At 42.8% G+C, this 13,106-nt stretch overlaps 1 protein-coding gene across 7 annotated transcripts in view; it reads right to left on the bottom strand.

Annotated features, from left to right (window-relative positions):
* The window catches only part of HLCS (holocarboxylase synthetase), a 241,208-nt gene that overhangs the window by 144,336 nt on the left and 83,766 nt on the right, over positions 1-13,106 (bottom strand). For all 7 annotated transcript variants that reach the window (XM_032176144.2, XM_032176141.2, XM_058428068.1 and 4 more), the window contains exon 6: positions 2,809-3,080. In XM_032176144.2, coding sequence (XP_032032035.1) covers positions 2,809-3,080 — 272 coding nt within the window. The remainder of the gene's footprint in view (positions 1-2,808; positions 3,081-13,106) is intronic.

Raw genomic sequence — 13,106 nt, 5'->3', positions numbered from 1 at the left:
GAGGAGGGCCTGGTGGGAGATGATCTGATCATAGGGGTGGATATTCCCCTCGCTGTTCTCATGATAGTGAGCTCTCATGAGATCAGGTTGTTTAAAAGTGTGTGACACAACCCCCTTTGCTCTCTTCCTCCTGCTCCCATCATGTAGGACGTGCCTGCTTCCCCTTCACCTTCTGCAGTGATTGTAAGTTTCCTGCGTCCTCCCCCGCCATGCTTCCTGTACAGCCTGCAGAACTGTGAGGCAATTAAACCTCTTTTCTTTGTAAACTACCCAGTCTCAGTTCTTTATAGCAATGCGAGAACTAACTGATACACTCATGTAGGATCAAATATAGTTTTAGAAATATTTAAGTCTTATTCTTAGAACGTAACAAGCCATTTTGTGCATCCATCTATCTTGTGGTGCCTCTGACACCAAGATGACCTCTTCAAATGTCTTCGCCTTAAAAAGGCAACTGCCTCCCCCCACCAGGAATTTCTTCCCAGGTTCACTGACTCAGTAGGTTTCTGTGAGTAACTTCACTTCGTAGTGTTAGGAAGGAACCCCTGGGAACAGTGGATGCAGGGCATCTGGTAAGCTAAGGCCGCCAACAACCATTCATTCAGTATCAGCTCTGCATCAAGCGAGGGATTCATAATTAATAATCAACCAAACAAGAAGAGAAACAAAGATTCCTAAACACCCTCAGAAAGGCCAAAATATTTTTTCCCTTTGTAAAAGTAAAAACTCTTAACCCTCTAGTGTTGGCAAGCTCAGCTTCAATGTCTGTCAAACACTTTTACAGACCCGAATTTCCTAAGGCAAAGGGTTTTTTTTTTAAGTTTAATATCAAAAGTGAACTTCCTCATATCCAAGAATATTAAGGCAATATATTTATACACGTTCTTTTTTCACCCAAAAACACAGTCTGGACAGCGTGTGGTGAAGCCCAGCCCTCTGCGGATGTGCAGAAGCCTTGGCCCATCCGCACTCTCAGGGTGTGTGCTGCCCTTTGGTGACACGCTGCCCTCTTGGTGACGCACTGCCCTCTTGGTGACACACTGCCCTGCCCACGAGCTCCAGGACCACACTTCCAAGGTTCCCAGATGGCGCTGACATGAAATATTCTCCAGTATTCTCCATAAAAACAACAAAAATGGCCTGGAAGTACCCGTATTTTTCTATCTGAACTTCACCTCCCCAAATCTTTTGTTCAATAACTTGTCTGATTCTTTTATTCAGAAAATATAACTATCACGAGTTACCCCTTCAATATAATAAAGTCTTCGCTTGAGTAACAAAGGATTATTACAGAGTTTGCAACAAGCAAGTGATGACTGTTCCATCTACAAGAACAGGCTTTTGCCTTTTCTACTGGGAATCAATGGATGTCAGGGGTGGGGTGGAAGCAAGAGAGTTAAGAAATGCTGAAAAATAAAAGTACCTATGACAACAAAAATTAACTCAGTACACAACAATTATTAATGAACACGGCTCACAGTTCCCCTCCCAGTCTGCCCCCATTGCTCTGATAATCCTCCCAAACGATTCTGCCAACGCCTCTAATACAACACATATACTAAAACTGCCATTCTGATGACTTTAAGTGTGACAGTCAAGAAAATGCTAAAGTTGGCTCATCATTTTATATCAATATAGCATTAAATTCCAGAAACCATTATTAAGAAAAAGGCCAAAATATTCCCATACATTGAATTATGCATCTGTCTAATCATGTGATCCCATGAGTGAAATGCCTAGAAACTGTGAATCCAGTTATTTTTGGAATATTTCACGCCTTAAATTTCGACCCCACATTGAGGGAAGGCACTTTTGTTATTCCCTCCCTCTATAACCCAATTTTTTAAACTAAAATAGTATTAGTGCTATTGAGGAGTTTTAAAAAATTCCTTTCATTTGTTTTCTATTTTTTAATCTTTAATCAGAGTCTACATAACAGAAGGAATCAAAAGGAAAACCTGCAGTAAGAGTAAATTTCAAATATCCAAATGGGATTATCGACTGCTTAAAAAAGGTCTGGGGGTTGGGCACGGGTGGCTCACGCCTAAAATCCCAGCACTGTGGGAGGCTGAGTCAGGAGGATCACTTGAACCCAGGAGTTCGAGGCCAGCCTGGGCAACATGGCGAAACCCTGTCTCTACCAAAAATACAAAACTTAGCTGGGCATAGTGGCGTGTGCCTATAGTCCCACCTACGTGGAGGCTGAGGCAGGCGCAACCCTTGAGCTCAGAAGGTTGAGGCTGCAGTGAGCTGTGATTGTACCACTGGACTCCAGCCTGGGTGACAGAGCAAGATCCTATCTCAATCAATCAATCAATCAATGTACTGGATAGCAATGTACCAAAAACACTTTTCAAAATACAAAGCTCTGACCTTTTTCAATTTACACAGCTTAGGTGTCATTCAAACTTCCTATTCAAATGCCCCTGAAAAACATCCTATATTAAATGTCTAACACTGATTGTAACTGCACAAAAGAAGAATGATAACCTGAGCAATAACGCCACTGGTTAAACATTTTTTTCATAATATTCGTTTATCAAAGAACATTCTGAGGGCCTGATTCAAGGAAGCAAGACACAAAGCACAACCACCTTCCATTCCCATAAAAAACAAACCTGTGATCAAAGAACTTCAATTTCCTTTCCCACAATTTAACTATTCTAGGACAAGAGTATTTCCACCTTGCTAATAGGTCTGGTCAAATGTATTCCTCTACAACTCTATCCCCTCCCCCACTATTGGTAAGAGAGGATGATCAATGGAACAGGATTCCTCGGAGCAGATGCAGGCCTGCTCACACCTTACCCATCCAGGAGACGCATCGTTGTGGGGGTCACTTCGGCAAACAAAATTACTTTCCCCAACTGCTTGGTCTGCAGATTTTGGCGATAGATCTCTAAGTTGAAATGTTCTGATGAGAAGGCCTCCATGTTGGTCACCACAGGTATACAAGATGGGGTTATTTCTATTTCAGACACATAGGATGAAACAAATCTAAGAGAGAGCTGGCTGGATTTTATTTCTCCCTCGGAGTCCACGTGTTTCCCAAGCCACTGCATAAGAGGATCCCGGATTTCCTGTGTCATAAAGAAAGAAATGAGACGGTCGTAATTTAGCATTACATTAGATCATGGTAGCTTTTCCTTATAATGCCATTTTGGTAATATGAGTACTTCCTAATTCATGACCAATAAAACCTAGATTAACATATCCTATACATCTAAACGATTAAACAATATGATAATCATATACTTAGTATGCTTATACTATAAAATAAGCTGTTCAGAAACCAGGATCCAAGAAAATAAGTTCAGTTCATGATTACACTTCCTATCTTACATCTTACATTCTGTCGTGATTTTCAAGATTCCCCTCCAGTCCAGAGTTCATAAGTAGCTCTCCAGTCTTCCGTGCATTTTACGGAAAACTTTTATCTTTTTGCCCCACAAAGAAATTCATTATCCTATCTGCAAAAACAACAACAGAAAACCCTGGGTGAAAGAAGTCACAGAACACAAAGCACTAAAATACAAGAACACTCGGTCTCGGCCTCACGTCTTAGAGAACCTCCGCTTCCTCTCGTAAAGACAATGCAAGTTGATCACCGACAAGGAAGACACTAATCTTCACAAAGGGCAAGTGGGGTACCCCAAAGCTGCTTTGTTTGCCCCAAATGGACGTACAAGGAGGAGAAGGAAGGCAGAACCTAGAAGAGACGTTGTCCAATCCAGGCACAGAGCTCTCTATTCTACCCCCACAACCACAAGGCTGGAGGAGGTTCCCCAACGCCAGACCTTAGAGGTCCCAGAGGCCTTCCTCCAGGGTGGTTTATCAGGAACTGAGGGCTGAGGGAAGTCATAATCTCAAGAGGCCTGCACAAAACTTACTAAGATCTCAGTCAACACAGATCCAGGCTCTTAGGCCATCCTCCTGTAAACACCAGGCCCTTCATATCCCAAAGCTCCCTGTGGCTACAGAGATGAAACTTAATTCAACTAATTTCAACTGATCAACCTTTAAAACTCACATCTAGTTTGCAGATAATACAGAGGAGAAGAGAACGAGTAAAATGACTTCAGAAGAAAGCATTCAGGGCCGGGCACAGTGGCTCACACCTGTAATCCCAGCACTTTGGGAGGCCCAGGCAGGCAGATCACCTCAGGTCAGTAGTTCAAGACCGTGAAACCCCATCTCTACTAAAAATACAAAAACTTGCCAGGCGTGGTAGCAGGTGCCTGTAATCCCAGCTACTCGGGAGGCTGAGACAGGAGAATCGCTTGAACCTGGGAGGCAGAGGTTGCAGAGAGCCAAGATCACTCCACTGCACTCCAGCCTGGGCAACAAAGAGTGAAACTCCGTCTCAAAAAAAAAAAAAAAAAAAAAAAGACAACAAAAGAAAGCATTCAGAAGAAATCCAGGGGATAAAACATTTTACAAGACAGCCGGGCTGGAATCTTCAACTAGTCAATGTCACAGTGGAGATGGGGTGGGGACGCAGAGGTGGAAAGGGAGACCCAGTCTAGATTAGAAGGGGCTTAAAAGACATAATGAAACACAATGGGTGGTTCTTTATTGGATCCCAACTTGAACAAACTAGCTGGAAAGGACAATTAGGAAATCTGAATGTGAACATTATGCATTAGATAACAAACGAATTACTGTCAGTTTTAATAGGTGTGATAAGGGTACTGTGGGGGCCAGGTGCAGGGGCTCACACCTGTAATCCCAGCACTTTGGGAGGCTGAGGCAGGCGAATTGCTTGAGCTCAAGAGTCTGAGACCAGCCTGGGCAACATGGTGAAACCCTGTCTCTCCTAAAAATACAAAAATTAGCCGGGCATGATGGCGTGCAACTGTAGTCCCAGATACTCAGGTGGCTGAGGTGGAAAGATTGCTTGAGCCCAAGAAGCAGAGGCTGCAGTGAGTCAAGATTGTGCCACTGTACTCCAGCCTGAGTGACAGAACCAAAGCCTGTCTCAAGAAAAAAAGGAGGTACTGTGGTGACATAGGAAAAGTCCTTAATTTTTAGAAATGTATATATGTCATGATATCTGTAAAATTTACCCCCAAAATACATAAAGTAAGGCAAAATGTTGATAATTGTTAAATTATGTTGATAATTGTTAAGATCATGGTTATTTGGGATATGTGTTACAGTATTCTCTCTATTCTTTTCCATGTTTGAGAAGTGTCATAATTAAGAGTAAAAAAAAAAAGTGGTGAAATAAACATAAGCTATTTAAAAATAATAAATTCAGGCCGGGCACAGTGGTCACGTCTGTAATCCCAACACTTTGGGAGGCTGAAGAGGGTAGATCACTTGAGGCCAGGAGTTCAAGACTAACCTGGGCAACATGGTGAGACCCCATCTCTAATAAAAATACAAAAATTAACTGGGCATGGTGGCTTGCACCTATAATCCCAGCTACTCAGGAGGCTGAGGCAGGAAAATCTCTTGAACCCAGGTGGCGGAGGTTGCAGTGAGCCAAGATCATGCCACTGCACTCCAGCCTGGGAGACAGAGCAAAACTGCATCTCAAATAATAATAATAATGAATTCAATTGACCATACACTGGCAACCCATTCCCTCTGTCATCCATTCAACAAATGTTACGGGATATCGCCCATATGGCAGGCAGTCTCACAGGCTCAGAGGACAGAGCAATGATCAAAGGGGTCAAAATTCCTGTCTTTGGAGGGTTAATGCTATAATGTGGGAGTCAGAAAGTTAAAAAAGGCCGGGCGCAGTGGCTCACGCCTGTAATCCCAGCACTTTGGGAGGCTAAGGCAGGCAGATCACTCGAGGTCAGGAGTTTGAGACCAGCCTGGCCAACATGACAAAACCCCATCTCTACTAAAAATACAAAAAATTAGCCAGGCATTGTGGTAGGTGCCTGTAATCCCGGCTACTTGGGAGGCTGAGGCACAAGAATCACTTGAACCCAGAAGGCAGAGGTTGCAGTGAGCCAAGATTGCGCCACTGCACTCTAGACTGGGTGATAGAGTGAGACTCAGTATCCAAAAAAAAAAAAAACAAAAACCAACGTTAAAAAACAGTAAACACAATACATAGAATGTTAGAGAGTAACACGTACAAAGGAAGGACAAGAAAGCAGAGAAGAGAGGGAGGCCACTTCAGATCAGACAGATGGAGGACCTGCTGAGAAGGCAACGCTTAAGGAAAGGCCTGGAGCAAGTGAAGGAGGATGCTGGGACAAAATCCATAGAACTATGTTTTTATATTTATTTATAAAGGGATTCCAGCAAGTGCAGAGGCTCCCAGAGCGGGGAAAGAGCCTGATCAGGGCACAGCATTTGAGCAGAGTGAGCCTGAGCAGAAGGTGGAGTGCCGGGGCCAGAGGGGCAGAGGGGGTGGCGAGAGCCAAGGTCCACATTGCAGAGGGCCTCAAAGGCCACAGTAAGGACTGGGCGTTCACTCGAGGAGCAGCAGGGAGCCCCAGAAGGTTCTGGAGAAGGGCGTGGGATGTCCTACCTCTGTTGGAGCAGGATCACCCCACTCTGACTCCTGGGTTGAGAAGAGCCTGAAGGGGAACAAACAAGCAGAGAAACTAGTTATAAAGTCACCTAAATGAGCTAGGAGTGAGACTACTGCCTGGACCACCATGTGGCAGACATGGTGAGAAAGGATAGGATTCACAGTATATTCTGAAGTACAGGCTACAAGATTTGCTAACAAGTCATATTTGAGATGTTAGAGAAAACAGGGGCTCAAAAAAGAGCCCAAGATTTCTGGCCTAAACACCTGGAAGGACAGAACTGCTGCTGGAAATACTATAGGGAGAGCAGGTTTGGAGAGGAAGAGGCAGGAGGTGAGCCCTGGGTGTGCTAAGCTTGAGATATCTATTAAAAATCCCATGGGGGCTAGGCGTGGTGGCTCACACCTGTAATCCCAGGACTTTGGGAGGCCGAGGCAGTCAAATCACTTGAGGTCAGGAGTTCAAGACCAGCCTGGCCAACATGGTGAAACCCCATCTCTACTAAAAATACAAAAATCAGCTGGGCATGGTGATGGGCATCTGTAGTCCCAGCTACTTGGGAGGCTGAGGCAGGAGAATCACATGAACTCAGGAGGTGGAGGTTGCAGTGAGCCGAGATCATGCCACTGCACTCCAGCCTGAGCAACAGAGAAAGACTCGGTCTCAAAATTTTTTTAAAAAAAGGAAAAAAAAAATCCCAAGAAAACAATGAATTGGCAGTAGAACGTGTGAGTCCAGAATCCAGGGGAGAGGTCTGCACCATGGAGATCAATTTGAGAATTGTCAGACTATGGGTGATCATTTAAAGCCAAGAAAAAGGGTAAGATCCATGAAAAGAGTGACTGTAGTTAAAAAGAGGATGCAAAGTAGGGCTGCTATCACAAAGGACCACAAACCAGGTGGCTTGAGATGCCAGAAATCTATTCTTTCACAGTTTTGGAGGACAGAAGTCAGAAATGAACATGTCAACGGGGCCGTGCCTCCTGGGAAGGCTCTGGGGAAACTCGTGTTCACGCCTTTGCTTCTGGGGCTGCTGGCACTCCATGGTGCCCCTCAGCTTGTACATACATCACCCCCATCTCTGCGGCCATCATCACACGGCGTTCTCCTCTTTAAGTGTCCCTGATTCTGTGTGTCCTCTAGTCTTCTGAGGACAGCAGTCATACTGGATTAGGGATCTACCCTAACGACCTCATCTTCACTTGATTACATCTGCAAAGATCCAGCTTCCAAATAAGGTCATATTCACAGGCTCCAGGGCTGGGGCTTCCACATATCTTTTTGGGGGACACAACTCAACCAACAATAGCGGTCCATGCTCAGGCTTCAGGGAAATCAAAATGAGTATGCAAAAGAGATTGAGAAAGGGAGAGAAAAATCAAGTGTGTCTGCGGACAGCTGTGGGGGGCGGTGGTTGCGGGAGTCTCCTGACTCCAGTTTTGAAGGTTGGAAGACGATGACAGTGCCATGGGGACTGAGAAGGGCTGAGAAGTCACCGCTGGCCTTGGTGCCACAGAGCCCAGACTCTGACGAGAGCAGTTTGAGAGGCGTGATGGAGGCCAAAGTCGGATGGGAGTAGTGAGAAGGGAAAAACTGCAGACTCCAAGATAAAACTCTGGCAAAGGGTCTCCTTTAAAGGGTAGAGAGGAATGGGGCAGTGGCTAGAGGGAGGAATGGGGTGAAAATAGGTTTAGTTTGGTTTAAAGAGGAGAAATAGCAGCATTTTCAGATTGATGTGAAAGGTCCCCTAAAGAAAAGAATCCAGAGGGCCAAGTGCAGTGGGACCCAGCGCAGAAGCAGAAAGGTCAGCCTTGGGAGCAGAGACAGCTCACCCATAGGGATGGGGGTGGTTCAGCCTCCCCTCCGGGGACACCTGGTCTTATGACCCCACTGGCTCCAGAACTCCCTTGGCCCTCGCCGGTTGCATAGCCATATAGGACAGCCTGGTAACTGAACTTCGCTGCTCCCACTCTGCTCCACGGCTGCAGGGAGGTGGGAATCCTGGTGCTGGCGGCCAGGAGAAGTCATCTTATGATTGCTTCTATGTTCTCAATAAATAGGAAGCAAGATCATCAGCTAAGAGAGAAAAGAAGGAAGGAGGTGTTGAAGTTTGGGGAGGGTGGAAAGAACATGACAACAGGAAGAATGAGAAGACGAATGCAGCAGGGAGAATCTTCTGAGCAGCACCTTTCCCAGGGCAGCTGGAAGCATTTGAGCACCACGGAAGGTCAGCGACTCTGAACTGAGAGTGAGAAGTCTGCATAATTTTGTGTTTTTATCCTGCCACAGTCAGCTATTCAGCCATGTGGGCTTAGCAGAGAGGAGGCAGTGAGCTGAAGGTGTACAGAAAGCAGTAACTGAGACTAACCAACCACAAATGAGACACTACTGGAGACAGAAAGATAAATATGAGTGATCCTGTTGGGGAGGAGAGTGAAAGGAACGCCCCAGGACCAAAAAGCTTAGGTCAGCACCAGAGAGAGCTCCCAGAGAAGGCGTGCAAAATAAGGGGTGATCCTGCTTGCAAAGAAACCAGAAAAACTGTTGGAAGAGGTCAAGCTCAAATGAGCTATCAAAAGCTACATTTGGGTCCTATCACAGCACTAATTTTCGGTTTTCAAACTACAGAATACCAAGATAAATTTCAAATGGATTATTCCCTGTTCATCATTCTTTCCTTGGTATATACTCTATTGGAAGAAGAAGAAGAAATGAATAAGTAACATACAAAGGTGATCCCCAAACCTCAAATCTGGCCGTTAGTTATAACCAACTCTTCCCCTAAAACTTTGGTCAATGCCCTTAAAACATAAAATGCACAGATCTGAATTTCCATCACTTTCCCCAGGGCAGCTGGATGTCACCAGGCCACCACACAAGCTAGAGATACATATAGGTGAATAGGTTAAGCCACAAAAACAGAAAGATAAAACTATTATTTAACTCAAGCAGAGAGCTAAGAGGTTATTCATCAGATGATGGTAATATAAATATCCCATTCAAAGTCAATGAAAACCAGGATAAAATGAAAAAGAAACAACCAGCACTAAGTAGAACTTTCAGAATAGGAATAATGCAGGAATTATCCTCTAAAGTGAATCATCCAGATTGACTATGGTATACATCATTCATTTAAGAAATAAGTATGGACTACCCACTGTGTCTCAAACACAGTACCACAGTAGAAAGAGAAGAGGAAGGACAGATATTGCTATAGTTTGAATGTGTCCTCCAAATTTCATGTGTTGGAAACATAATCCCCCAATTCATATGTTGATGGTACTTGGAGGTGGGGCCTTTGGGAAGAAATTGAGATTGAATGGGGTCATCAGGGTAGGGCACCTACGGTGGGATTGGTGGCTTTATAAGAAGAGAAAGAAAGACCTAAGCTGGCACACTCCTGCCCTCTCACCATGTGATTCCCTTCCCATATTATAACGCAGCAAGAAGGCCCTCACCAGATGCTGGCACCACACTCTTGGATTTTCCAGTCTCCAGAACCAAGAGCCAAATAAACCTCTATTCTTTCTAAATTACCCAATCTCAGGTATTCTGTTATAGCAACAGAAAATGGACTAAGAGAGATGCATACACATAACTACAAGACAAAAAATTCACTCAACCTATTCAAACATACACTTCTCTTTGGCAAAATAAGTCAACCTAACTTGCCAAATTTAATCATCCATTCTTATCTGCATGCAAGTTGAGAGCCATATTCTCAAGAAATTACATCATCATGGTTATGTCTACTAATTACCAAAGTAACACTCTAAATGATTTGTTTTTGAAAGCAATACTTAGACATGTACAAATCTGCAAAATAAAACTGATGAAAGCAAGGCATGCAGGTTTTTTTCTTATACTTATTTTACATAATCTTTCAGGGCTTACTCAGAACCAAGTGAATTACTCAGAACAAAGAGAATCTAAAAGGTATCAAATGAAACCAGGACCCTCTTATGAAACATAACTATATACCACCCATAATCTCTTAAATATTTATATTCACTACAGTCAAATACATTTTAAGTACCATAGGAAGCATTTAGCCTCCCCCAAAACTTTCTCCCCACTCCACCATTAACCCTGGACAATATAAAAATTCTGAATAAAATTCTGGTTGTAAGAAATACCAAAATTACTGTTTGATGTAAATCTGCCTGGCATGTCTTCTCAAATGCATTCAAATTATGATTATGATTTGAGAGCTGCATATACAGCTGCTAATAATACATGTAGGGAAAAGGAATTAATTCATTACTCTTGCCTAAACTCTCCTAATGACCATGCAATGTAAAAATGTTACTGAAGAAAAAAGGTTTGGATCATAGACATCAAGACAAGTGGGCTGACATATAAGTAGGACTACCCACTCTGCAATACGCAAATGTACCTATTTCTTTGAACTCAACTGCTGGAGGATAGCTAAAATGTCACTTCTGTAGAGAGGATGTCTCTGACCCACAGCTGTTCACAAACTTTCGTAAACCCTTAGTTACTTTATAGCACTTATCACGGCTATACATAATTTGTATAACTGCTTATTCAACGCCACACTGTCTTATTAGAATATAAGTTCCATAAAGATAATATACATATGTTCCTGTTTTGCTCCCAACGGTATCCATGGAACCTAGGACAAAAGTGCATGCTTTATAAGCATTTACTGTATAAATGCATATTAAAACCTTACCAAGGAAAACTCTCCAAATAACAGATAGATAGGTAATCAAGAGGTAAAACTCAAAAAGACAATGAGAGAGTACGGTCTTGAGTTGGCTACATAAGCATCAAAAAAAATGCACAATCTTTGAAATCATTACAGCTAGTTCTATTGACAACAAACAATCACTATCAGATTCCACATCAAGGGGGTTTATAAAATTCTAATTAATGTTATTTTTCTAACATTTAAACTTCCAGAATTTAGTATTTCTCTTCCTCTAGGATTTCAGGTTAATTAAAACGATTTGGGTGGAACCAACAGCTGAATGCTTTATAGTCACATAAATGTGGCCCTTTTAAATCAGCCACAGCACCCAGTCATTCTCAAGAAACGTGAATATATTCTTTGTCTTTTATTGGGTCATGTTGCACAGGACATGAAAATCCCAAGGAATCTTTAAAAAAAAAAAAAAAAAAAAAAAACTAGAACTAATTAGTGAGTTTAGCAAGGTTGCAGGATACAAGGTCAATACACAAAAATTGGCTGAGCACAGTGGCTCAAGCCTGTAATCCCAGCACTTTGGGAGGCCAAAGTGGGTGGATCACTTGAGGTCAGGAGTTCAAGACCAGCCTGGCCAACATGGTGAAACCCCACTTCTACTAAAAATACAAAAATTAGCCGGGTGTGGTGGCACACACCTATAATCCCAGGTACTTGGGAGGCTGAGACACGAGAATCACTTGAACCTGGGAGGCAGAGTTTGCAGTGAGCTAAGATTGCACCATTGCACTCCAGCCTGGGCTACAGAGTGAGACTCCATCTCAAAAAAATATATATATATACAAAAATTGGGTGCATTTCTATACACTAACAATAAATATTTGGAGCCTGAACTTCTTTAAAATATCATTTTAATGGCATCAATAGATCTGAAATATTTAGGGACATATTTAACAAAATATGTGCCAGACCTGTTTACTGAAAACTACAAAACACCCTGAATTAAAAATTAAAGATATCTGGGCATCATAACTCATACTCGTAATCCCAGCACTTTGGAAGGCTGAGTATGGAGGATCACTTGAGCCCAGGAATTTGACACCAGCTTGGGCAACATAGAAAGACCTCATGTCTAAAAAAAAGAGTTTTTCTTTAATTAGCTGGGTGTGGGGGCGTGTACCTGTAGTCTCAGCTACTCAGGAGGCTGAGGTGAGAGGATCACTTGAGCCCAGGAGCTAGGCTGCAACAAGCCCTGATGGCACCACTGCACTCCAGTCTAGGCGACAGAGTGAGACCCCATCTCAAAAACACAAAAAGAAAATTAAAGATGCTGCAAATAACTGAAAAGATACACCATATTCATGGATCAGAAGACCAACACTGTTAAGATGTCAATTCTTCAAATTAGTCTATGGGTTCAATGTAATCCCAATCAAAATCCCAGAAGGCTTTTTTTTTGTAGAAATTAACAAGCTGAAAATAAAAACTTTTAAATGGTCAAAACAATTTTGGGAAGGAACAAAAAGTTGGAAAACCTACATTATCTGCTTTCAAGACTTACTATAAAGTTGCAGTATATCAAGACGGTGTGGTATTGGCACACAGACATAGGTATAGATTACTGGCACAGAATATGGTACAGAAAAGGGCCAAACATGTAACTGTGATTGATTTTTTAAAATTTTTTTGAGACAGGGTCTTGTGCTATCACCCAGTGGGGAGTACAGTGGTGTGATCACAGTTCACTGCAGCCTCAAATTCCTGAGCTCAAGCCATCCTCCCGCCTTGGCCTGTTTGATTGATTTTTGACAAAACTGCCCAAGATAACTGACTTGAAAAAGGATAATCTTTGCAATACATGGTGCTGAAACAATTAAACACTCATATGCAAGAAAATGAAACCTTGATCTTTATCTCATGTGTATATAAAAATTAAC

The sequence above is a fragment of the Hylobates moloch genome, unplaced genomic scaffold, assembly GCF_009828535.3.
Source record: "Hylobates moloch isolate HMO894 unplaced genomic scaffold, HMol_V3 SCAFFOLD_14, whole genome shotgun sequence".
Lineage (NCBI taxonomy): Eukaryota > Metazoa > Chordata > Mammalia > Primates > Hylobatidae > Hylobates > Hylobates moloch.
The sequence above is the reverse complement of the archived record's forward strand: the minus strand, read 5'-3'. Positions and strand labels throughout refer to the sequence as shown.